At 38.5% G+C, this 27,789-nt stretch overlaps 2 protein-coding genes across 7 annotated transcripts in view; one reads left to right on the top strand and one right to left on the bottom strand.

The window, feature by feature from the left end:
• Nucleotides 1–27,789, bottom strand: part of ATP7A (ATPase copper transporting alpha) — a 554,573-nt gene that overhangs the window by 276,265 nt on the left and 250,519 nt on the right. The gene's annotated exons all lie outside the window — the stretch shown is intronic.
• Nucleotides 1–27,789, top strand: part of ATRX (ATRX chromatin remodeler) — a 214,380-nt gene that overhangs the window by 57,030 nt on the left and 129,561 nt on the right. For 4 of the 6 annotated variants that reach the window (XM_066250415.1, XM_066250416.1, XM_066250414.1 and 1 more), the window contains 4 exons: nucleotides 4,266–4,393; nucleotides 8,457–8,524; nucleotides 8,837–11,907; nucleotides 15,642–15,714. In XM_066250415.1, the coding sequence (XP_066106512.1) occupies nucleotides 4,266–4,393; nucleotides 8,457–8,524; nucleotides 8,837–11,907; nucleotides 15,642–15,714 (3,340 nt within the window). The remainder of the gene's footprint in view (nucleotides 1–4,265; nucleotides 4,394–8,456; nucleotides 8,525–8,836; nucleotides 11,908–15,641; nucleotides 15,715–27,789) is intronic. The other 2 variants (XM_066250411.1, XM_066250413.1) reach the window with 1 other exon arrangement.

Here is a 27,789-nt window from a genome sequence, read left to right on the forward strand (position 1 = left end):
TGGTAAAATATATCTGTATTCTTAAAATACATATTACCAGTTTTCAGTTTAAATAAGATATTAGTTGTTGGAGAATATCAAGGAAAAGTTGTTTGTCTTTTGTCCACAGTGTGGTGTTCTACCCCTATCAAGCATAAGGAAGATTTAACAAGAATCTAGTTTGTAGTGGGGTGTCATTGAGCAACAAAGCTCACCAAAGCTAAATCGTATTCTTTTTTTTTTTTTTTTTACAGAGACACAGAGAGAGAGTCAGAGAGAGGGATAGATAGGGACAGACAGACAGCAACGGAGAGAGATGAGAAGCATCAGTCATCAGTTTTTCGTTGTGACACCTTAGTTGTTCATTGATTGCTTTCTCATATGTGCCTTGACCGTGGGCAACAGCAGACCGAGTAACCCCTTGTTTGAGCCAGCGACCTTGGGTCCAAGCTGTTGAGCTTTGCTCAAACCAGATGAGCCTGTGCTCAAGCTGGCGACCTCGGGTTCTTGAACCTGGGTCCTCTGCATCCCAGTCCGATGCTTTATCCACTGTGCCACCGCCTGGTCAGGCCTAAGTCGTATTCTTAATGGAATCAGCAAGTAGAAGGTGATGGCAAAGATCTTTTTTTTTTTTTGATCATGGGTCCTCTAGAGAAGAAAGATCATTAAGTGTATTGCATTGTGTTAAAATTAATATAGAAATGGTGTCTTCTGGGAGGTACTCTGGAGCAGTCAGTGTTTGAACTGTGAATAAGGGCTGAAAGGAGAATTAAAAAGAACAAAAGTGGTTGGGAAGGGTGTCCTAGTTGCCACTTTGCTATGCTGTTGGTCTGAGCTGATAAGTTTCGGAATATTTTACTGAGTGTTCTGTGTAGGAATGTTTATATTGTGCTTAAGGAAATACCTGTTTATAGCCATATAGTAGCCCTTAAATGTTAATGTTGTTTGTCTTAATGATTTTCCACATCTTTAAGCTGTCAGAAATCACACAGGAAATTTAACTATGTTTATTTATATACACTTGTATGAATTAACTAGTGATCTGAGGTACTGTATTGCTAGTTAATGGTCAGACTTCTAAGGAAAGTTAGTTCTAAAATTGAAGCCTAATTTAGTAAACCGTCAGAAGGTAAACTTTATATATAAAATATTCATATTAATTTTTTCCTTTTTTTTGTGGCAGAGACAGAGAGTCAGAGAGAGGGACAGATAGGGACAGACAGGAAGGGAGAGAGATGAGAAACATCAATTCTTTGTTGCAGCTCCCTAGTTGTTCATTGATTGATTTTTCATATGTGCCTTGATGGGGGGGGGGGTTGTTACAGCAGAACGAGGGATCCCTATCTCAAGCCAGCGACTTTGGGCTCAAGCTGGTGAGCCTTGCTCAAACTAGATGAGCCCACACTTAAGCTGGCGACCTCGAAGTCTCGAACCTGGGTCCTCCACATTGCAGTCCGACACTCTATCCACTGTGCAACTGCCTGGTCAGGCTCATATTAATTTCAAACAAAATTAAACTAAAAGATAAAGCTATATTGAACATTTTAGCAGGCACTATTTTAAATACCATAGCCTGTTTGACAGCCTTTTCCCAGTGTAACTGTTAGAAAATATAGTTTAGACCTGATTTTTTCTGTATGACACAATAAATTTGTTTTCTCTTTAAAATTGTTAAAATATATTGAACTTAGAAACAATAATGCCTCTTTTTAATTTACATATTGTATTATCATTAAGATACAACAAAAATAAAAATTTAAAACACATATAGAAACAAGTACATAAAGCAAAGGAACATTTCAGTATTTTATAATAGGTCCTTCAGATTTCACTTAAATAAAATACTGGTTCAGTCCTACTCATCAATTTCCCTTTTCTACCATTGTCAAGTAGTAATTATCCTGATGTTTGTATGCATGTTTGTGTGTGTGTGTGTGTGTGTGTGTGTGTGTGTGTGTTTTCATGCATGTTTTTTATATTTTTCTATACATATATTTAGAGAGCATTTATTTTCCATTTAAACATATACAAAATAGTATCCTGTATACATCCTATTGCAACATTTTTCATTTAACATTGTTTTTGAAATTTATCCATATCAATAAATGTACATCTAGTTTTTTTTTTCACTGTTCTATAGAATTCTGTTGTGTGAGTAAACACTATCCATTTCCCAAATGTGAAGTTATTTTCAGTTTTCTTTCTTTCAAATTTTCTAGTTAGTGCTACAGTGACTGTCCTCTGTATCAGTGGTTTTCAACCTTTTTAAATTGGGGACTGGTGAAAATAGAATTACTTCAAGGATCATTAAGGCAGAAATTACACTGAGCATAAGTGAATTAGACTCACATCATTGGGTCTGCAGTCTTCATACAGCATCAGGGGTGGTTAACTTTTTCATGGACCAGCACGAAAATTCTGGCAGACTGGTCTGCGGTCTTGTGATTAAAAACCGCTTCTCTATACAATTCCTTGTGCACATGTGGGAAAAATTCTTCAGTATATTATCTAGTTTTAATTATTAAGTGATACATGTGCAAAAAGCACCTAGAACAATGGTTCTCAACCTGTGGGTTGCGATCCACAGGTTGAGAACCGCTGACCTAGAGTATGCTTAATAGATATCATTCAAACTCTAGCTTTTATTTATGTTGTTAGTTTTTCTGAATGCAATCATTTTAAATGAAAAAGCATACTTTATATTTGTTTAACAGAAACATGTTTGTTTCTGTTAAAACAGATACAGAATATATGACTGACCACTCAAGATCAAACACTAATGCAGGACAGTACTATTTAAAATACAATATTAGTAGCTTGTATAGTAAGACTTCAAGTTCTCTAGATTTTCTGTCAAGAAAATATAAGATGGTGCCCTTGTGCCTTGGATAAATGTTTTTAATCTCTGCAAATAAAAGTAATTGTGATAATGTTTGGGTCCATAGCGCTTAGACCTTAAAGTAAGAAAAAAGAATAGGAAATTAAAGAGTGAAAAGTGTTACATTGTTTTGTCTTTTATTTAGGGAAAGAGACAGTTTGTATTCTTTGTTTTTGCGATCTCCCTTTTATTTACAAATGTGGACATTTCACCAGCTTCTTTTGAATCATAATCTGCCTTCTTACTTCGATCAAGGTCTTGGTTGCATATCAGAATCATGCGTAAAACTTAAAAAGAATGTTTAGGAGATTTTGGTTCAGTGGTTTAGGGTGGGGATTCTATCTTTGTTTTTCAAACAAATTTATCAGATGATTCTTATGTTCAGCTCAGACTGAAGCATTTAGGTAGAGCTAGGGATGAGATTGAGGCAGGAGATATTTCCTCTTATTCTTCATTGCTTACATTAATTCAGTCTGTTTTTCTGCAGACAGTGATGAATGGGGCTGCTGTCCTTTTGTTCTCTCTCTCTACCCTTCTGAGATTTTGCTGCCAAGATAGATGTACATACAAGTATTATTTGGAAATAGTGCCAATATGGAGTAGATAATGTAATAGATATAGAAAGAAGACAGATTAATGGGAACTGTGGATAGTGCTGAAGTAAATTTTAGGAACAAATTAACAGTATAATATCAGGTTTTCACATAATATATTGAGAAGATCTGTGTTGACAGTTTTGTTTTGAGAATAATAACTTTATGACATATCTAACTTAAGTATAGGGTTGAAAGAGAAGGAATGAGTTCCACATATATCACTTACTTCTAAATTCTTTAACATCAGATATTGAATTTATTTGCCCAGCAATAGCAAACTAAAAAAGAGCTCTTGACCCCTATTCTTAGAACTTTAAAAAAATTTTTAATTGATTTTTTTGTTTTATTTTTGTGAAAGAGGAAAGGAGAGAAAGGAACAGAATGAGAGGGAGGGAGGGAGAAACATCGATTTGTTGTTCCACATTTTTATGCCTTCATTTGTTGATTTTTGGTTGATTTTTGTATGTGCCCTGATAGGAGATCAAAACCAAAAATTTGGTGTATTGGGATGACACTCTAAACAACTGAACAACCTGGCCAGAGCTTAGAACTTCTTTTATGGAGTCTCTTTATGTTATATCAAGTTGTTGTGAGAAATAGGTCTTGTATTTGTAAAGGGAAACAAGTTAGGATTTGTAGCTTTGAGATTTGCTAAGGTCATGTTTTTAGTAAGTTCATAACATTATTAATTTTTTTACTTGTATGCAAAAGACATTTTTCCATAGATTGTGAGGCTTTTAATTTCCAATAAGAAAGTTACAAATTATGACTAATGTTAATACCTATGTGTGTGTGTGTATGTGTTAATAAAGGTCACTCCTTTCTCCTAGAAGATGGGCTTCATGGGATTGTGAGCTGCACAGCTTGTGGACAACAGGTCAATCATTTTCAAAAAGATTCCATTTATAGACATCCGTCACTGCAAGTCCTTATTTGTAAGGTATGTAATGATCTTTGATAATTCATTCCACGAATAATTGAATGCTTGCCGTGTGTCAGATTCAATGCACAGTGATGAAGAAGATGGAAATGGTCTCTGCCCTCTAGTGGGGAACACTGATAAAAGCCTTATTAGGGCCCTGGCTGTTTGGCTCAGCAGTAGAGCATCGGCCGGCATGTGGAAGTCTCAGGTTTGATTCTGGCCAGGGCACACAGGAGAAGCGCCTACCCATTTGCTTCTCCACCCTTCCCCCTCTCCTTTCTCTCTATGTCTCTCTTCCCCTCCCGTAGCCAGGGCTCCATTGGAGCAAAGTAGGCCCAGGTGCTGAGGATGGCTCCATGGCTTCTGCCTCAGGCACTAGAATGTCTCCGGTTGCAGTGGAGCAATGCCTCAGATGGACAGAGCATTGCCCTGTAGTGGGCATGCCGGGTGGATCTTGGTCGAGCACATGCAGGAGTCTGTCTCTCTGCCTCCCTATTTCTCACTTCAGAAAACACACACACACCCAAAAAAAACCCCCAAACCCTATTAGTGCCATGATAAGGGTGATACTGTGCACTGTGAGCACATATAGGAAACCTGTGTACTTTGAAGTTGGATGGGGGGCTCTATAATGAAGATGATATAAAATGGCATCTGAAATATAAATAGGAATTAATTTGGTGAAGTGGGATTGGTTCAGCATATCCTAGGCATAGGCTAGGGCCGTGATGGTGAACCTTTTTATAAAAACCACCCACTTTTGCAGTGCTGGTCAACCTGGTCCCTACTGCCCACTAGTGGGCAGTTCAGCTTTCTTGGTGGGCGGTAGCAGAGCAACCAAAGTATAAATAAAAAGATAAATTTAACTATAGTAAGTTGTTTTATAAAGATTTATTCTACCAAACTTAGTGAAAATTCAACATAAAGTACTTGGTAAGTAATTATTATTATATGCTTTAACTTGCTGTAACTCTGCTTTATAAATTTTATAAAGTAAAATTACTTCCCTACTTTATAAATCACCATTACTGTGGAACCGGTGGGTGGTTAGAAAATTTTATTACTAACATACAAAAGTGGGCGATAGGTATAAAAAGGTTGACTACCTGTGGCATAGTGTGTTAGAAAATCTGAAGAGTATATTTATGTGCACACATATGTTTTATAACCTTCCCTTTTCTTCATGCATAAACATTAGTTTATTTCCGTTTATTTTTTTCTAAAAGGGCATATTTATATAGTTGAGATCAGACTGAATATAAAATTTTATATCCGAACTATTTTTTTCTTATTATAAACATTTTATTTTTTATTGGATTTATTGGGGTTATGTTGGTTAATAAAATTATATAGGCTTCAAATGTACAATTCTGTAACATATCATTTGTCAATTATATCATGTGTTTACCATCCAAAGTCAAGTCTCCTGTCACCATTTTACCCTCTTCTAACTGCCTCTATTTCCACTTTTCTCTGGTGATCACCGTACCGTTGTCAATGTCTGTGAAGTTTTTTTTCTTTCTTTTTACTTGTTCCACCTAACCTCTGAGTCCCATTCCTTTCTGAGAACTGTCAGGTTATTCTCTGTATCTCTGAATCGATTTCTGTTTTGTTTATTTTGTTCATTAGATTCCATGTATAAGTGAGATCACATATTTGTCATTCTCTGACTGGCTTATTTCACTTAGCATAATGTCCTCTAGGTCCATCCATTCTGTCTCAAAAGGTAAGATTTCCTTCTTTTGTATGGATGAGTAGTATTCTATTGTGTGAATGCACCACAGCTTTTTTTTTTATCCACTTATCTACTGATGGGCAATTGGGCTGCTTCTAGATCTTGGCTATTGTAAATAATGCTGCAGTGAATTTGGGGTGTATATACTCTTTTGAATCAGTGTTTCAGGTTTCCTTGAATATATTCCCAGAAGTGGAATTGCTGGGTCATAAGGCAATCACAATTTTTTTTGTGTGTGTGTGTGTGTGTGTGTGTGTGACAGGGACAGAGAGAGACAAAGGAACAGATAGGGACAGACAGACAGGAAGGGAGAGAGATGAGAAGCATCAATTCTTCATTGCAGCTCCTGAGCCTGGGAGCTACAGCAGAGCGAGTGACCACTTGCTCAAGCCAGCGACCCTTGGGCTCAAGCCAGCGTCCTTGGGGTCATGTCTCTTTATCCCACTCTTAAGCTGGCGACCTTGGGGTTTTGAACCTGGGCCCTCAGCATTCCAGACTGATGCTCTATATACTGTGCTACCGCCTAGTCCAGCTCAAAGTTAAATTTTCTTATCACCTTATATTTACCCTCCTTTATTGTCGCTATGCCCATTTACCTTCCTTCTGGTAACCACAAGTTTTTATATGTGTCTATGAGTTTTTGTTTTCCTTATTTGTTCATATGTTGCTTTTAATTTTATACCCACATATGAGTGCAATTATATGGTTCTTGAGATTTATTGTCTGACTTGTTTTTCTTAGCATGGTATTCTCAAGATGCATTCATATTGTCACAAATGGCAGTAATTTGCCCTTTTTAAAAATTTTATCTTTTCTTTTGGCTGAGTAGTATTCCACTGTATATATATTGCTCACAAAAATTAGGAGATTTCAAAATTAACATGCAGCAATAAAAAGAAGTATTTAACTTTTTTTATTAAATAAGAACATCAGAAAAGCAAACGACAAGTCAAAGAAAGTTGTTTGATTATGCAAATGAGACGCAAGACCAACTTTTATTTCTTTGGTGAAAGTGCACTATACAAAAGGCTTGAAGTACTGGAGTATCTGCATGTTCCCTGATCACCTAATTTTCGTGAGCAGTGTTTGTACCACAACTTCTACAATGTGTCCATAAGTCATGGTGCACTTTTGACTGGTCAAAGGAAAGCACAAAAGATGATAGAAATGTGAAATATGCACCAAATAAAAGAAAATCTCTCCCAGTTTCATACCTATTCAGTGCAGTTCGATGTGGGCTCATGCACAGATATTTTAGGGCTCCTTAGGTAGCTATATCCCTTGTAGCTTCTACAGACTCGTCACTGACTGATGGCCTACCAGAACGGGGTTTCTCCACCAAACTGCCGGTTTCCTTCAACTGCTTATCCCACTGAGTAATGTTATTCCTATGTGGTGGCGCATCGTTATAAATGCGCCGATATTCACGTTGCACTTTGGTCACAGATTCGAATTTAGCGATCCACAGAACACACTGAACTTTCCTCTGTACCGTCCACATCTTGACTGGCATGGCCATGGGCTGCTCCACTGTATACATGGTGTGATGTCATCATCTGCGCATGCGCACATGCTGCCACTTCATCCTACAGAAACTGAGAGGGTTTTCCTTTTATTTGGTGCAGATTTCACATTTCTATTGTATTTTGTTGCTTTCCTGTGACCGGTCAAAAGTGCACCATGACTTTACCGACACACTGTATATTCAGTCTATTAAAACTATAAATCAAAACTGCAAATCAGAATTACAATAAGATACTGCCTCATGTGTGCTAGAATGACTGTTATGAACAAGACATTACATTATTAAGTAATAAATGTTTGAGAGGTTGTATATATGAATGACATCCTCACTTTCTGCTGGTGGGAATGAGACTGGTATAGTCACTATGGAAAGCAGTATGGAGGTTTTTAAATATTAAGAATATAGTTACTATATGACCCAACAATTCCTGTTCTGCATACATTCCGGAAAAATTTTTACATTTATTCACAAAGATATATGCACCCCAGTGTTCACTGCAGCATTATTGATAGTGACCAAGACATGGAAACAACCAAAGTGTCTCTCCACATCTAATGTAGAGCTTTAGTAACCAGTCATATGAGATCAGAAATTTACTTTAGCAAAATGTTTTATAAACTTTTATATATGGAATATATATAGGTGTTCCTATGTCTAGAAAGTACCAGTATTGATAGTTCAGTGTTTTTGTTTTGATTGTCTAAAGTACACACACACACACACACACACTCACTCCCTTATTAATGACTTAAAATGTAAAGTTTTCTTTATTGATGTTACCAATTTTGAATAAAATTTCCTCTTTTTCTTTTCTTTTATAGAATTGCTTTAAATATTACATGAGTGATGATATTAGTCGTGACTCAGATGGAATGGATGAACAATGTCGGTAGGTAGTACGTACGTCAAGATGAACTAAAATTCAGTTTATTTATTTATTTTGGGTCAGGAAATTTCTTACATAATGTTATTAGATTCATTTTTTGTAGTTTTTGGTCATTGATACCCTTAAAGGAAGATGTGCTTTTCCTCAAAGCTTTAGGTTTATGTCTGCTTTAAGTTTCTAATAAAGAATAAGCGAATGACATAAATTGCGTTACTATTAAAATTGTTGTCAGGAAAAGTTAAGTTGCTTTAACAGTGAAAAGATTTAAAATGAGCTTTGTTTGGGAATAATATTTTAATCTTTAAATAATTTCAGATGGTGTGCAGAAGGTGGAAACTTGATTTGTTGTGATTTTTGCCATAATGCCTTCTGTAAGAAATGCATTCTGCGGAACCTTGGCCGAAAAGAGCTTTCTACCATATTGGATGAGAACAACCAATGGTATTGCTACATTTGTCACCCGGAGCCTTTGTTGGACTTGGTTACTGCATGTAACAGTGTATTTGAAAATTTAGAGCAGTTGTTGCAACAAAATAAGAAGAAGATAAAAGTTGACAATGAAAAGAATAATAAAGCGTGTGACCATACTCCCAAATTTTCTCCAAAGAAAAATAGTTCGAATTGTAATGGAGAAGAAAAGAAATTAGATGATTCATGTTCTGGTTCTGTAACCTACTCTTATTCAGCACTAATTGTGCCCAAAGAGATGGTTAAGAAGGCAAAAAAATTAATTGAGACCACAGCCAACATGAACTCTAGTTATGTTAAATTTTTGAAGCAGGCAACAGATAATTCAGAAATCGATTCTGCTACAAAGTTGCGTCAACTTAAGGCTTTTAAATCTGTGTTGGCTGATATCAGGAAAGCTCATCTTGCATTAGAAGAAGATTTGAATTTAGAGATTCGAGGTTTGGAAGCTGTAAACAAAGAGAAAAATACCAAAGAGCATAAAGTCATAGTTGCTAAGTTTGAAACCAAACTACGCAAAGGAGAAAAACCCTGTGTTTTGGAAAGGAAGGATTTTTCAGAATCAGAAGCCAAACTGCCAAGAAAGCAGCTAGATACTGAGCACATGGATCAGAGTGTTCAAGGACAAGAAGAAAGAGCAAATAAAAGTACCAGTGGTGAGCATGAGAAATCTGATAAAAAAGAGGAACGTCAGTATGAACCTGCTAACACTTCTGAAGACCTAGACATGGATATTGTGTCTGTTCCATCCTCAGTTCCAGAGGACATTTTTGAGAATCTTGAGACTGCCATGGAAGTTCAGAGTTCAGCTGATCATCAGGGCGATGGCAACAGTGGCACCGAGCAAGAACTGGAGAATTCTGTAAAATTAAATACTACTTCAAAAGACAACAGAGGAGGTATTAAATCAAAAACTACAGCTAAAGTAACAAAAGAATTATATGTTAAACTTACCCCTGTCTCCCTTTCTAATTCCCCAATTAAAGGTGCTGATTGTCAGGAAGTTCTACAAGATAAGGATGACTGTAAAAGTTCTGGTTTGAGCCCCAAGCCGGAGAACTGTGGACTTGGACAGGAAAAAAGTGATAGTGCTCTTTTATTGGAATGTGATGTTTCATTACCTTCAGAAGAATCTGATCTTCGAAGATCTCCACGTGTAAAGACTACACCCTTAAGGCGACAGACAGAAACCAACCCTGCAACATCTAATTCAGATGAAGAAAGTAATGAAACAATTAAGGAGAAGAAAAAACTGTCAGGTCCAATGAGAAAAAAAAATAAGCGAAATTCTTCTGGTAGGGTTATAGATAGCCCTGAAACCAGTAAGTTGCCTAAATCTAAGCAGCCGGAGATTGTGGATCAAAATTCAGATTCTGATGAAATGCTAGCAATCCTCAAAGAGGTATCTAGAATGAGTCACAGTTCTTCAGATACTGACATTAATGAAATTCATACAAATCATGAGAAAACTTTGTGTGATTTCAAGACTCAAACAAGGAAAGATGATAAAGGAAAGAGAAAACGAAAAAGTTCTACTTCTGGCTCAGATTTTGATGTTAAAAAAGGCAAATCAGCTAAAAGGTCTATAATTTATAAAAAGAAACGAGAAAACCAGTCTGAATCTTCTAATTATGACTCAGAATTAGAAAAAGAGATAAAGAGTATGAGTAAAATCGGGGCTGCTAGAATACCTAAAAGAAGAGTTTCAAATACAAAAGATTATGATTCTTCTGAAGATGAAAAACACAGCAAAAATGGAACAGGTAATCAAGGGCAGCCAAACTTGAAGGCTGCACAGGAAGGATCATCTGCTGATGTCGAAAGGAAACCAGAGCGAGGCCATTTTTCTTCGGCAAGAGGCACTGTTGATAATGCCAAGGCTGTCTGGGAGTTAAGAGATAGACTCTGTAAGAAGCAGCAGTCCAGTGTTTCCTCAGATAGTACCGATAAGCCTTCTTCTGGGAAGGAGGAGGGTGGGAGTTCTCCCGAGTACCAAAAGGTGGCTGAAACTAAAGCAAAGAGTAAGCACCTGAAAAGCAAAACTCGCAAGAAAGTCCGAGGTCGCTTATCTGATACTGCGGAGATGTTCTCAAAGAAAGAGCACATTTACGATTCCTCTGAAGATGATAAAAAGCAGAGAAAAAAGGGAAGGGCAGAAAAAGGAAAAACTGCAGACTTGAAGAGAAAAGTTATTAAGGTGGAACAACAGGATGAATCATCATCCGAAGGCAACGAGAAATTACCAGAGGTAGAAGAAATTTGTCATTTTCCTGAAGGCATAAAAGAAAAGAATGACACAATGGAAAGGGGGAAGAAAAGTGAAAAGATAAAGGCTAAACCTTCTAAAAAGAAGGAGGAATTATTTGATAGAGCTGAGAAATTCCAGAGGAAAAGAGAGAGCTGTGGTTCTTCGGAAGAAAAAAGGAGTAGAAATGTAGCATCCGGAAGGGAGAAGAAAAGGTGTGACTTGCCTGAAAAGAATTCAAGGAAGAGACAAGATTGTTCATCATCTGATACTGAGAAATACGCTGTGAAAAAAGATGATTGTGATTCTTCTGATAAGAGACTGAAAAGAATAGAATTGAGGGAAAGACGAAATTTAAATTCAAAGAGAAATAACAAGGAAGTACAAAGTCGGTCGTCTTCAGATGCTGATGAAAGTTCTGAAGACAATAAAAAGCTGAAGAAGCAAAGAACTTCAGCTAAAAAGAAGACAGGCAATGCCAAGGAGCAAATGAGAAACTCTCTAAGAACAAGCACTAAAAGGAAACAAGCAAAAATTACTTCCTCATCTTCCTCTGATATAGGAGAGGACGATCAGAATTCTGTAGGCGAGGGCAGCAGCGATGAGCAGAGAATTAAGCCTGTGTCTGAAAATGTAGTGCTGTCTTCACATACTGGATTTTGTCAATCTTCAGGTATGCAAAAATACATTTTCAAATGTAGAATTTGTAGTTTCCCTTGCTTGAATAACTACATTATTTTCCCTGAAGCCAATCAATTTTAGGGTTACTAGGGAAAGACCATTGAAAAATTCTTAACACTAGAAAACCTTTTCCCCATTTATTTTTATGCCATCATTGGAAAATATTTCAAACATTGTTAATATTACATACCAGGTATACCAAGTTTGTTAAGTAAATAAATTGTTTTCCTCAATGTTTAATGCTTTTCTCTAAAGTAATAAACAGGACTTTATCAAGGAAAATTGGACAGGTGCCAGTAGTTCAGTAGGTATTTATTAATATGTGGATGAGTACTCAGTAGTGGTAAAATGATGAGTGAAAGTTTTACCTCTTTTACCATGCATATGATATTTTATTTGTCCAGTGTAACATTGTATCCATTAAGTCCTCTGAAAAAATTAAATATACCTCATTGAAATTCTTTGCACATGCTCATTTTTTTTCCTAATGATGTGCATAGATGTTTCTGTCTTTAGTAATAACAAATTAAAGGAAAAAAGATATCCAAAAAGTAGATAGGTCACCCTACCCTGTGGTGATAGAGCATTAGGACCATTAGGGTTTGGGTCAACTGGTCAATGATACTTTACCCCTGCTTCCTCCTAATACTTAAAAAATAAGTTTTATCATTACTGCAGCATGCTCACATTTATTTATTTATTAAGTCAGTCAGTCATTTATTTATTTATTAATTATATAGTATATCCTGCTTCCTCCTAATACTGAAAAATAAGTTTTATCATTACTGCAGTATTTTTATATTATTTATTTAGGGACAGAGAAAGGGACAGATGGACAGGAAGGGAGAGAAATGAGAAGCCTCAGTTCTTCTTTGCGGAACCTTAGTTGTTCATCAATTGCATCCTCCTATGTGCCTTGACTGGAGGGGGGGCTATAGCAAAGTGAGTGACCCATTGTTCAAGCCAGTGACCTTTGGGCTCAAGCCAGCGAACATGGGGTCATATCTACTATCCCACGCTTAAGCCAATGACCCTGTGCTCAAGCCAGATCAGCCAACGCTAAAACCGGTGACCTCGGAGTCTAATACCTGGGTCCTCCCGGGCTTGTCTGATGCGCTATCCACTGCACCACCAACTGATTAGGCCCATTTTGACTTGTAATTTTATTCTGAGGGACCAGTGTGCTAATGGAGAGGTGAACCCTTTCTCATGTATATACCCAGAGAAGCCTTGAGAATTTAGCACTTCAGCAGATGCCAGTCTCAACTATTTGGTAGAACAAGTCCTCAGATTTTATTTACCCTGGATATTTCTTTGGAATGATTACTTTAGATAATAAAAGGTAAATTTTAGAGTTAACATCTAAAAATTGGACTTTGCCAGTAGAAATACTGAAGCAGTAAAGAATATGAAGGACATTGAAAATAAGTACTATGTAAAACATACTGTTTTTCAAGGTAAGTTTGGATGTAAAACAATGATAAAAGTAGCATTCCCTAAGAAGTTGCTTGCAAGCTAAGTTTATTTATTCCCCTAATATATTCAACTTAATTTAGGTGACAGTTTTTATGAGCTCTTAATAATCCTCCCCTGCTCATGAATTTAGAGGATTCCACTTTATTCAGCATTAGATTTTCTTATAATTTGGGGCTTGTAGAGGGCAGAAGAATTAAGCAACCAAGATTAAGAACATGGTCCTTGGAGATTGCAGTCTAATGAGCAAGATAGACATAGATAAATAATTTAAAAAATACAAGAAGAAAGATAAAATAGAACTGTGATAAATAGCAAGGGAGCCACTTATTCTCACAGTTTGAGGAAGACAAGGACAGGTAGCACTTGAACACAATTTTGAAGGATGGGTAAAACTTTTGAAGGTATAGTAAAGAAGAATGATTAATATTGCTCATAATATTTCCTTTGAAGATTGGTCTGTTTAAATGAAGTATTATGAGTTTGCTAGGATATTCTGAGGTTTATTTTTTGCCTTTCTATGTTTAGATTTTTTTTATGCTGAACATTTAGCTGTCTGCATACTTTGGATTATTTTTCTGCAACGTTTTTTTTCAAATATTTTATTATGAAACAACTTTAATATGAAGAAAAGTTTCTTTCATTAACATTGTACTGCATTTGTGTATGTAAAGAGTACTGCTTTTCAGGATATCTGTATCCTTCATCAGTGTCACTTTTTTTCCTTTTAAACTTTTTTTTTTTTTGTATTTTTCTGAAGTTGGAAACAGAGGCAGACAGACTCCCTCCCGCATGCGCCCGACCTGGATACACCCAGCATGCCCACCAGGGGATGATGCTCTGCCCATCTGGGGCATCGCTCTGCTGCAACCAGAGCCATTCCAGCACCTGAGGCAGAGGCCATGGAGCCATCCTCAGAGCCCGGGCCAACCCTGCTCCAATGGAGCCTTGGCTGCGGGAGGGGAAGAGAGAGACAGAGAGGAAGGAGAGGGGGAAGGGGTGGAGAAGCAGATGGGCACTTCTCCTGTGTGTGCTGGCCGGGAATTGAACCCAGGACTCCTGCACGCCAGGCCGATGCTCTACCACTGAGCGAACCGGCCAGGGCCCCTTTTAAACTTTTTTTAAAGGTTATAAACTCACAGGACTTTGCAATGAAAAGATGTACAGGGAGGTCTTGGATACCCCACCATTCCTCTGCTGGTAACTTGTTGCGTAACTATAATACAATGTCAAATCAGGAAAAAGAAGATTTTCTCAGATTCACCAATTTTATATGCATTTGTTCCTTTATGTGTGTGTATGTATGTATGTGTGTATAAATATAGTTCTATGAAACTGTGTCATGTGTAGCTTTGTGAATCACCATAACCAAGATATTGAACTGTTCCATTACCACAAGTTTCCCTTGTGCTATACCTTATGCACAGCTCCCTTGCTTATGCCAATTCTTAGTCCCTAGCAACTGTAAATCTGACTTTTATATTTGTTATTTTGTGATGTTATCTTTAATTATATAACCTTTTAAGATTGGCTTTTTGCCACTCAGTGTACTGCTCTTGAAATTTTAGATACATTTCAAAGTAAATAAATACCAGCATACTTCTCCCTAATTACTTCAGCATATTTAGTATTAATAAGAGTTCAATATTTAAGTTTGGTTTTGAGACACAGTTTACATATAAGGAAATATTAAATTTTAATGTCTATAGAGTTTTAATAAAAGTATAGGAAAGTAGTTTTCTATAAGGAAATAACTTTTTTGTACTTTAATATATCTGTGTAATTCTACTCATTAATACTATACAGATTCAAGTATATTTTGAAATTACTTGGTACTACCAACATATTAGTAGTGATTTTGGTGTTCTTCAATTATATGGGAAAAAGTATACATCTGTTAGCTTATTTAAACTTAAAATGGATCACTATGAGTCTTATTTCAGCAAGAAACTTACACTAATGTGGTAGTGAATTAGAAAGTCTTGCTACGTGAAGGTTGAGCCTTGAAACCCTTGTGCTTTGGGAAGTAATTTTGAAATATAATGAGATCCAACTTCTCTGTCATTTTACTACTGGTACTTCTTAAATGATCCATGTGCTTTTCTTATAAATTCTTTTTAATCATGTTTTGGATCCCAGAATACAGTTTAGAACCCTCTGTTATTAAAATTTTAGTTTTCAATTTTATTTTACATGGTTTTACTTATATAGATAATTTAAAACTAATTTTAAGCATACTTTTTTTCCTTCAAGGAGATGAAGCCTTATCTAAGTCAGTGCCTGTCACAGTGGATGATGATGACGATGACAATGATCCTGAGAATAGGTATGGTTCCATCTGTAAGGACTTTAAAAGGATTATAACACACCCTAGGCGTGGGCCCAGACAACAGCAGCACAACCGCAAACTGGTTGTAAAAACCAGGAGCGCCTGTCTCAGGAGTGCCTGCCTTAGAAAGACTTGCTCATGGTGTTCTTGTCAGTTTGAAGGAAAGGCCAGAAAATGGGCTAAAATGCAGAAACTCTAATACATATTAAATATACATATTAACACACCTAGCATAGGGTATGTTATAAATACAGCACTGTCAATTTTATGTTTTCATGTACACTGTGCTAATTTTTGATACTAGTTTAATTTTGACAGATTATTTTATTGATGAAAGTAAATCATAACTCACATTGGTGACAACTGACATCTTTCTCCTTAATATTTGATTATTGTTTTTAATTGTCATCCAGTATTAGGGTTCTGTTTATTAAAACCCACCCACTCAAAGTGAAAAAAAGATTTTGCTCAGATATTTAAGATTAAGAAATTGCTTTCAGAATTAGTATCTATTTACACAGTATCCAGATTTTTACAGGTTTTAACCATTAAAAATAACAAATTCAAGTAGACAGTATGATACAATTAACTTTAATAAAACTTACACAGTAGATGTAAATGTAAACACTGCAGCCGAACAGATATATTTAACGGATGGCTGGGAGAAGAATTTACAAAGGCATACCCACATCCCAGCAGTGGAAAATAAAGAATATAACCATAAAGGTTTTATGTATCTTTTAAACATTTCCTTACACTATAGTATACCCCACATTCATAATCTCTTTTTTTTTCTTTTTTTTTTTCAGAGAGAGGGATAGATAGGGACAGACAGACAGAAAAGGAAATAAATGAGAAGCATCAATCAATCATCAGTTTTTCGTTGTGGCACTTTAGTAGTTCATTGATTGCTTTCTCATGTGCCTTGATGGGGGGGGGCTACAGCAGACCGAGTGACTCCTTGCTCGAGCCAGTGATCTTGGGTTTAAGCCGGTGAGCTTTGCTCAAACCAGATGAGCCCACGCTTAAGCTGGCGACTTCAGGGTTTTGAACCTGGGTCCTCCGTATCCCAGTCTGATGCTCTATCCATTGTGCCACCGCCTGGTCAGGCACATTCATAATCTTCAATCAAGCATAGTGTATTGGGTAACATCTTGGAATGATGGGAAAAGAATATTTAACTTCTAGTTCTATTTTTTTTTTTGTAATTTAGTGAGAGAAGGGGAGGCAGAGAGACAGACTTCGCATATGCCCTGACTGGGATCCACTCGGCAAACCCATTAGGGGGTGATGCTCTGTTGTTCAGCAACTGAACTCTTTTTTTTTTTTTTACAGAGACAGAGAGAGAGTCAGAGAGAGGGATAGATAGGGACAGACAGGAACGAAGAGAGATGAGAAGCATCAATCATTGTTTTTTTTTGAGACTTGAGTTGTTCATTAATTGCTTTCTCATATGTGCTTGATCGTGAGGCTACAGCAGACCGAGTAACCCCTTGCTCAGGCCAGCGACCTTGAGTCCAAACTGGTGAGCTTTTGCTCAAACCAGATGAACCCGTGCTCAAGCTGTCGGCCTTGGGGTCTTGAACCTGGGTCCTCCGCATCCCAGTCCGACACTCTATCCATTGCGCCACCACCTGGTCAGGTGCAACCGAACTCTTTTTAGCACCTAAGGAAGCGGCCATGGAGTCATCCTCAGTGCCTGGGGCCAACCTGCTCCAATCGAGCCATGGCTGCAGGGGGAAAGAGAGAGAGAGAGAGAAGCGAGAGGGGATGGGGTGGAGAAGCAGATGGCCACTGCTCCTTTTTACCCTGACCAGGAATTGAACCCGGGATATGCACATGCTTGGTTGTAGTTCTGCCACTGAGCCAACATGCCTAGTTCTAACTTTTTTAACCCTTTGAGTCATGTACATCCTCAGCGCTGGGGCCAACTTTGTTCCAATGAAGCCTTGGCTGTGGGAGGGAAAGAGACAGAGAGAGAGAAAGGAGAGGGAGGGGAAGGTGGAGAAGCAGGTGGGCACTTCTGTGTGCCCTGGCTAGGAATTGAATTTGGGACTTCCACATACCGGGCCGATGCTCTACTGCTGAGCTAACTGGCCAGGGCCAAAAATTTTTATTTTAAAAATGTATAAGGCAACATTAAAAGGCAAATGTATGTTCTTCTTGTTCCCATAAGTTGGTTATCAAACATGATTTTAAGTTAATAAAACTGTAACTGGAACTAATTCATTTTTTGAGAAAAAAAACCTCACTCCCGGGGTTAGCGAGAATGAAAAAAACTCACTACTCAAAGGGCTGACAACGGTCTCTGTAATCTTGGGCAAGTGACTTAACTACTATTTGCCAAAATTTTCTGATCTCTAAAATGAAAATGTTGGATGAAGTTTTCTCTGATTAATTCTAGCCCCCAAAATCTATGATAGACTTGATAGGATTTATTGAAGAGTACTGTATTAACCACTTATTCCTAATATTAAGCTCTAATATTAAGAAAACATGAAAAATAACTTGTAATATTTGTGTCATGATTTTGTAAGGCGTTCACTTTGAGTTAGTAAATGCTGTAGGAAGAGCTGTTATTCAATCCCTGGTTTCTTATCTTGCTGATGCTAATAGGATTTTTTGTTGCAAAGGTCAGCATTCTCCTAATAAGAAAACATTTTTATTAGAATGAATGAACAAGTTTATTTTGCATTTTTTAAAAAAGACTATTGATTTTATGGAGAGTGGAGAGAGGGGCGGGGGTGCAAGAAGTAAGTATCAACTCTTGGCTGCTTCCCCTTAGTTCTTTATTGATTGGTTATCACCTGTGCCTTGGCTGGGCAAGTCCTGGGTTTCGAACTGGTGACCTCAGCATGCCAGGTTGATGCCGTTTCTACTGCACCGCTACAGGCCAGGTTACTTTGTACTTTTGAAAAGAGCTTAATCATGGATACAAAGATAGATGCTGTTTGCCTACCTATTTTTTGATTAAATATATATGTGTGTATATACATATACACACACACAGAGTTATTTTATGTATGAGTGGGATCCAGAATGGAATGGTAAGGACATACATTTTATTCATCAGGGATTTTATATATAGTATATTATCACAGAGAGATTATAAAAGCAATAAAAATTTGTTCTCTTTTAAAATTATTTAATTTCTTTTCACTTATTTGTGCTATTTTCCTATAAAACACGAGGCCTCAAATGTTATTGCAAGGCTAATATAGAATGCTATATTCTCATTTAATTATGAGTGATTAGCCATAATTTCATATTTAGCAACCATATAAGAGTCATAAGGTTGGATAGTTTTTTATTTGTGTTAGAACTTGTCAAAATATAAGCATAATTTTCTCACATCTCTCTGTTACTGGCAAGTATTTTATTTGAAGGTATCCATAATTCCATCTTGTGTTTGTGATGAAAAAATACAACTCCATTGGGTACTTTGAGAAGAATTGAATTTTATCTTGGGCATGTTTTTTGTTATACTCAGTGTAATAATGCACTTTAATAGTATATACCAGTAATTTTCAACCAGTGTGCCATAAGAATTTTTAAAACATGCAATACCTGACTTTTAGGTTGGGGCACTGATCTCTTCTCTGAGATTGTCAAATAAAAAAATAATCAACAGGCCCTGGCCGGTTGGCTCAGCGGTAGAGCGTCAGCCTAGCGTGCGGAGGACCCGGGTTCGATTCCCGGCCAGGGCACACAGGAGAAGCGCCCATTTGCTTCTCCGCCCCTCCACCGCGCCTTCCTCTCTGTCTCTCTCTTCCCCTCCCGCAGCCAAGGCTCCATTGGAGCAAAAATGGCCCGGGCGCTGGGGATGGCTCTGTGGCCTCTGCCTCAGGCGCTAGAGTGGCTCTGGTCGCAACATGGCGACGCCCAGGATGCCCCCTGGTGGGCAGAGCTTCGCCCCTGGTGGGCGTGCCGGGTGGATCCCGGTCGGGCGCATGCGGGAGTCTGTCTGACTGTCTCTCCCTGTTTCCAGCTTCGGAAAAAATGCAAAAAAAAAAAATAAATAAACAGCCAACACAATAGTTTTCAGTGTGAATGAATCAAAATTATACCTATTTTGCTGTGAGATTGGCAAAAAATACATTTTTTCCATGTGCAGCAGTAGTTAATGTGTGCCACGAAATGAAAAAGGTTGAAAATCGCTGATAAAGATCATTAATAAGTTGCCCTGGCTGGTTGGCTCAGCGGTAGAGCGTCGGCCTAGCGTGCGGAGGACCCGGGTTCGATTCCCAGCCAGGGCACACAGGAGAAGCGCCCATTTGCTTCTCCACCCCTCCGCCGCGCTTTCCTCTCTGTCTCTCTCTTCCCCTCCCGCAGCCAAGGCTCCATTGGAGCAAGGATGGCCCGGGCGCTGGGGATGGCTCTGTGGCCTCTGCTTCAGGCGCTAGAGTGGCTCTGGTCGCAACATGGCGACGCCCATGATGGGCAGAGCATCGCCCCCTGGTGGGCAGAGCGTAGCCCCTGGTGGGCGTGCCTGGTGGATCCCGGTCAGGCACATGCAGGAGTCTGTCTGACTGTCTCTCCCTGTTTCCAGCTTCAGAAAAATGAAAAAAAAAAAAAAAGATCATCAATAAGTTGTTTCATATCCAATATACCAAAGAGGTATTTATTACATGTGGGTTATCTAATGATGGGGATACAAATAGCTTCTTGAATTATTTCAGTATAGGCAGTGTACCTGAGCATATTTGAATATTCATTAAGTAGCTTATATAATTTGTTTGTATATACTAAGTCTTAGAATTTTACCATTTTTATGTTTTGTAGTAAGCATGTGTTTTGGTCGATAGCATCTTGTACTTGTGTGTAAATTTGTACAGTTGTATAATTGTATGTGAATTGTATATAAATTTCATATGACTTGCTTTTTAGAAGTATTGTAATACGGTTTTAGTATTGATGTTATGGAGAGGTAAATAGTGTATTAATGTAATGCTTAACTAATTGGGTTCAATAAATTTCTGTAAGCCTTTTTTCTTGTTCGAGCATTTGATTTTAATTATTATGCATCTTTTCATGAGACTTGAAATAATGTTAGAATTGAGATATACAGGCTAATTTTTAACCAAATAAATTTTGATATTTGTGAAATTGAGGAAGTAAATACTTTATAATTCCTAAAATACTTATATATAGTATATATTAAAATATAATCTATATACTTATATATTTGTGTAAAAGTTTTACAACAGATTTCACTGTTAATTTTTTCTATGTTAAAGCTATAATAGCTTTTGATGTCATTAAAAAATTTTTGCCATGTCCTGAATATTTTAGTAGTTCTGAATAAATAAGTTTCTGTTACTTTAGCATAGTATTAGGTAGCATCATTCATATTTGATAGTAAATGTATGCTATGGTGAGATACAGTGGTCTAACATAAATTACTTCTATATAATTGCATTTATTCAATGATTAATGATAAAATATAGCTTGATCAACAGTTTAACGTTCACTACTTTTTTGGTTGAGTCTTTAAAAATATAAATAGTAGACTAACTTTATTTTTTGAACTTTCTTTAAAGAGAATTCAATTCTTACTGGTTAGGCTTAATGTACTTTTTGAAAGAGAGAATAATACTACTAAACAGTTTGTTAGGTTATTAAAATTCTACATATAATTTATAATCACTTATTGTAATGTACCATTATTTTAATGTTGCTTTTCAAATACTTGTGTTTTAAATAGTTTTTTTCCATTGAAAAGACATTTATTTACATAATTTTTAATATGGTTGCAGTTCTACAGTAAAGCTGGCATTGAAATACATAATGAATGGTAAAATTCATTATGATTTCTTTTTTTTTTTTTTTTTTTTTGTATTTTTCTGAAGCTGGAAGCCGGGAGAGACAGTCAGACAGACTCCCGCATGCGCCCGATCGGGTTCCACCCGGCACGCCCACCAGGGGCGAAGCTCTGCCCACCAGGGGGCGATGCTCTGCCCCTCTGCCCCTCCAGGGCGTCACTCTGTTGCGACCAGAGTCACTCTAGCGCCTGGGGCAGAGGCCAAGGAGCCATCCCCAGCGCCCGGGCCATCTTTGCTCCAATGGAGCCTCGGCTGCGGGAGGGGAAGAGAGAGACAGAGAGAGACAGAGAGGAAGGAGAGGGGGAGGGGTGGAGAAGCAGATGGGCACTTCTCCTGTGTGCCCTGGCCGGGAATCGAACCTGGGACTTCTGCACGCCAGGCTGAAGCTCTACCACTGAGCCAACCGGCCAGGGCCGCATTATGATTTCTTAATGTTTTCAATATATATAGGTAAATTTTGACCAAAAATTTTCAAATAATGTTCTACGTTCTAATATTTGCACTGTCAATTCGCCTCAGTGATAAGATGCTATATAGTGTTCTAGTTTAACAGTGTTAGTGATGAGGATCATTAAACCATACTTTGTTTTTAGAGGTTGCTTACTGAAACAGTCACTGAAGAGTCCATTACCCCTGAAAAAAGAAGTATTTTTGTAATATTCTTTTCTTTATTTTTTGTGTGCCAGAGACAGAGAAAGGAACAGACAAGGACAGACAGAAAGGGAGAGATATGAGAAACATCAGTTCTTCATGTGGCTCCTTAGTTGTTCATTGACTGCTTTCTCATTTGATGGGAGGTGGTGGTGGTGGAGGGCTACAGCAGATCAAGTGACCCCTTCCTCAAGGCAGTAACCTTGGGCTCAAGCTGGTGAGCCTTGCTCAAACCAAATGAGCCCATGCTCAAGCTGGCGACCTCGGGGTCTCGAACCTGGGTCCTCTGCATCCCAGTCCAACGCTCTCTCCACTGTGTCACCGCCTGGTCAGATAAAGGTAGCATTTTAAATGAAGCAATTTACTTTTTTCTAAATTTGCGTAAGAGTTTTAAACAGCAATTTTAAGGCAATTCTTTCTTAATTTACTTTGTCATTATAGGATAGCTAAATATTTTAAAGTCATTTAAGTATAACCCAGGAGTCCAGGCAGTAGATAGGATATATTTGCAGATATCTAAAGTGGTTGCAGTTGCTGCCAGCTTTCTTTTAGCTAGAATTCTCAGCAAGGAAGGAAATACGGTCAATATTAGTGATTTCTCTGCTTAATATATAATATAAACATTATACCTAGCCTTCCTTTCCTGTCTGTGTTCTTTGGTGATATTTTGATTTTGGAAAATGAGAAATATAGTGTCCCCATACCTGGAAAAGAGTTTGTATTTTCAACTTTTCAGAAAAATAATTTTTCTCAATTTATATATGCCTCCTTGTCTTCTTTTTTTTTCTTTTTTTACAGAGACAGAGAGTGAGTCAGAGAGAGGGATAGATAGGAACAGACAAACAGGAATGGAGAGAGATGAGAAGCATCAATCATCAGTTTTTCATTATGACACCTTAGTTGTTCATTAATTGCTATCTCATATGTGCCTGGAGGAGGCGGCGGCGGGGGGGGCTACAGCAGACCGAGTAACCCCCTGCTAAAGCCAGCGACCTTGGGTCTAATCTGATGAGCTTTGCTTAAACCAGATGAGCCTGTGCTCAAGCTGGCGACCTCGGGGTCTCGAACCTGGGTCCTCCGCATCCCAGTCCTACGCTCTATGCACTGCACCACTAGCCTGGTCAGGCTCTCCTTGTCTTAAACTTTGAAATTTAAAGATAAAATTGGAGAGTAAATTCTGTTTTTAATTTTTTTTTTTTTTTTTTTTTTTTTTTTTTTTTTTTTACAGAGACAGGGATAGACAGGGACAGACAGGAACGGATAGATGAGAAGCATCAATCAGTTTTTTGTTGCGCGTTGCGACCCCTTAGTTGTTCAGTGACTGCTCTCTCATATGTGCCTTGGCCGTGGGCCTTCAGTAGACCGAGTAACCCCTTGCCTGAGCCAGCGACTTTGGGTTCAAGCTGGTGAGCTTTGCTCAAACGAGATGAGCCTGCGCTCAAGCAGGCAACCTTAGGGTCTCAAACCTGGGTCCTCCGCATCCCAGTCTAACACTCTCCACTGCACCACCACATCGTCAGGCTGTTTTTACATTTTTTAATTAAAAATTTTTTTTGTTTTTTCTTAAGTATAAAAAACTAATTATTTAATATTGTCCAATTTTTTAAATACAGTGTGTCGGTAAAGTCATGGTACACTTTTGACCGGTCACAGGAAAGCAACAAAAGATGATAGAAATGTGAAATCTGCACTAACTAAAAGGAAAACTCACTCAGTTTCATACCTATTCAGTGCAGTTCAATGTGGGCTCACGCACAGAATTTTTAGGGCTCCTTAGGTAGCTATCCCATATAGCAGGGGTCCCCAAACTACAGCCCGCAGGCCACATGCGGCCCCCTGAAGCCATTTATCTAGCCCCCGCCGCACTTCTGGAAGGGGCACCTCTTTCATTGGTGGTCAGTGAGAGGAGCACTGTATGTGGCGGCACCGCAAAGCACGGCGTCACTCACGTACAGTACTACTTCCGGTGACGCAGGACGCACGCCTCACGACTCTGAAAGTGCGTCATATCACTTGATATGGCTAGCAGTGACAAATATGGAACCAGACATTGACCATTTCATTAGCCAAAAGCAGGCCCAAAGTTTCCAATGAAATACTGGTCAGTTTGTTGATTTAAATTTACTTGTTCTTTATGTTAAATACTGTATTTGTTCCCGTTTTGTTTTTTTACTTTAAAATAAGATATGTGCAGTGTGCATAGGGATTTGTTCATAGTTTTTTTTATAGTCCGGCCCTTCAACGGTCTGAGGGACAGTGAACTGGCCCCCTCTGTAAAAAGTTTGGGGACCCCTGCCGTATAGCCTCTACAGACTTGTCACTGACTGATGGCCTACCAGAATGGGGTTTCTCCACCAAACTGCCGGTTTCCTTCAACTGCTTATCCCACTGAGTAATGTTATTCCTATGTGGTGGTGCTTTGTTATAAACGTGCCGACATTCACATTGTATTTTGGTCATAGATTTGAATTTAGCAAGCCACAGAACACACTGAACTTTCCTCTGTAGCATCCACATCTCTACTGGCATGGCCGTTGGCTGCTCCGCTGTATACACTGTTTTACGTCATCTGTGCATGCCCACATGCTGCCACATCATCCTTCAGAAACTGAGAGGGTTTTCCTTTTATTTGGTGCAGATTTCACATTTCTGTCATCTTTAGTTGCTTTCTATGACTGGTCTAAAGTGCACCATGACTTTACGGACACACTGTATATGTTAATGTTGGTAAGTTCTGTGTTAAAATTTCCTCTATAACTGGCTTACATTTTTTCATAAAATCAGTGAATACACATTTTGTAATTTATTATCAATTGTTAATAAACTATGAGCTCTTTATATCATATAGCTTTTATTTTTCTATTAGGCATTTTTTAAAACGTTATTTTTTTCTTATTTTTCTGATATCCTCACTACAAAGAAATCAGTTCTGTTTTTCATTAACTGCAAACATTGTAGAATATGTGACTAAAAAAGTTTCAAACCATTATTTAACCTTATGATTATTTTGTGAGTTCATCATTATCTCACAGATTCCACAATATTTGCTTACATATTATGCCATACTCATTTTTTATAGAAATATTCATATCAGGATACTGATTTTTTTTTTTTTTTTTAGCACACAAAAGAGATATAGTCAAGCACAGATAGAGAGGGAGAGAGATGAGAAGCATCAGTGCGTTGTTGTGGGACTTTAGTTGTTCATTGATTATTTTCTTATATATACCTTGACCAGAGGCTCTAGCTGAGCCAGTGACCCCTTGCTCAAGGCAGACCTTGGGTTCAAGCCAGTGACGTTTGGCCTCAGTCCAGCGACCATGGGGTCATATCTCTGATCCCACACGTAAGCTGGCTACCTCAGGGTTTTGAACCTGGATCTTTGGTGTCCCAGGTCGACACACTATCCAGTGTGCCGCTACCTGGTCAATCACAAGATACTAATATTGAACCAGAGTTAAAAATTGCTGATGCCCTGGCCGGTTGGCTCAGCGGTAGAGCGTCGGCCTAGCGTGCGGAGGACCCGGGTTCGATTCCCGGCCAAGGCACACAGGAGAAGCGCCCATTTGCTTCTCCACCCCTCCGCCGCGCTTTCCCTCTCTGTCTCTCTCTTCCCCTCCCGCAGCCAAGGCTCCATTGAAGCAAAGATGGCCCGGGCGCTGGGGATGGCTCTGTGGCCTCTGCCCCAGGCGCTAGAGTGGCTCTGGTCGCAACATGGCGATGCCCAGGATGGGCAGAGCATCGCCCCCTGGTGGGCAGAGTGTCGCCCCTGGTGGGCGTGCCGGGTGGATCCCGGTCGGGCGCATGCGGGAGTCTGTCTGACTGTCTCTCCCTGTTTCCAGCTTCAGAAAAAAAAAAAATTGCTGATATAGATTTTGAAGATCAGAAATTCTATAATTCTATGATTTTTTTTATGTTTTTATTCCTGATAACATTTTTAAAGCATCAGAGTCTACCAAGAGGATATTTGTTCACCACCCTGTTCTCACACAAAAATATTTCCAACATTCTTTGGCTGTAGTCATTTTAATTGTTTTGCATATTGGCCTTTTAAATGTATTTTTATGTTTTAGTACTACATAGACAGTTGTTTTGTAACGGCATATTTGAACCTATAATCTTACTCAGAATTCTGTTTTAACTGATTGTTTTTATTTTGCACAAAATGTAAAAACAGTTTTTTTAAAAAATGAAACTTTTTGTATGTTTGCACCATAGTTTGACCTACTAAAACTGTAGTTTTTATTTTATATTTTGTTTATTTTATTTTTGATAGACAGAGGGACAGACAGGCAGGAAGGGAGAGAGATGAGAAGCATCAACTCAATGGTGGCACCTTAGTTGTTCATTGATTGCTTTATCATATGTGCCTTGATGGGGGAGGGGGGCTACTGCTGAGCGAGTGACCCCTTGCTCAAGTCAGCAACCTTGGGCTCAAGCCAGCGACCATAGGGTCATGTCTGTGATCCTACGCTCAAGCTTGTGAGCCCATGTTCAAGCTGGTGACTTCAAAGTTTTGAACCTGGGTCCCAGTTCGATGCTTTATCCAATGTGCCACTGCCTCATCAGGCAAACTTTTTTATTTAACAGTTTTCTTAACCTGTATTTAGAACCTCTTAAAAGTTAAAACAGTAGATTGTAGGATATTCCTGAGATGTCCTGTCAGCACATTATAGAGATTGATCATACTGAAGTAATGATGTTTAGAACACCTTTTAAAAATTTCATTAAAAATAAAGCTTGAAGTAGTTCATTTCTAAATACATATATTAGAAATCTGTGAAATACAGATATCTTTAAGAATGTGACTATCATTAAGGCAGAAGAAGTAGTGATGAGTAGAGAGTATAGCACTGACATAGTTAATTAATAGCAGATTAGTGCCCTGGCGGTTGGCTCAGCGGTAGAGTATCTGCCCGGTGTGTGGAAGTCCTGGGTTCGATTCCTGGTCAGGGCACACAGGAGAAGCATCCATCTGCTTCTCCATCCCTTCTCCTCTCCATTCTCTCCCCCCCTCTCTCTTCCCATCCCACAGCCAAGGCTCCATTGGAACAAGGTTGGCCCAGGCACTGAGGATGGTGGCACGACCTCCACCTCAGGCGCTAGAATGGCTCTGGTTGCAGGGGAGCACAGCCCTGGATGGGCCTAGCATCGCCCCCTGGTGGGCATGCTGGGTGGATCCTGGCAATGCGCATGTGGGAGTCTTGTCTGTCTGCCTCCCCTGCTTCTCACCTCGGAAAAATACAAAAAAAAAATAGATTAGGAGTCAGGATCTTAGGTGCTACTCCTGGCTTTGTAACTAACTTTGTTTCTCTGATCGAGTCATTTACCCTTCTCTGTGCCTGATTCCTTATCTGGAAAATGACAGAATTGGACTCTGAGGTTTCTTCCTTGAGTTCTAACATTTTTTGTTGCTTTTCTAATAGCTGTTTCTCTAAAGCTTCCTGGTGCAAGAGGACCTTCTCTTGATCATTCTTAGTTTTTAATTTATTTTTTTTTAGAAAGAGATTTAGAGAGAAAGAGAGACAGATAGGAACAGACAGGAACAGACAGGAAGGGAGGGAGACGAGAATCTTCAACTTGTAGTTGAAGCACCTTA

Source organism: Saccopteryx bilineata, chromosome X, assembly GCF_036850765.1.
Source record: "Saccopteryx bilineata isolate mSacBil1 chromosome X, mSacBil1_pri_phased_curated, whole genome shotgun sequence".
Taxonomy (NCBI): domain Eukaryota; kingdom Metazoa; phylum Chordata; class Mammalia; order Chiroptera; family Emballonuridae; genus Saccopteryx; species Saccopteryx bilineata.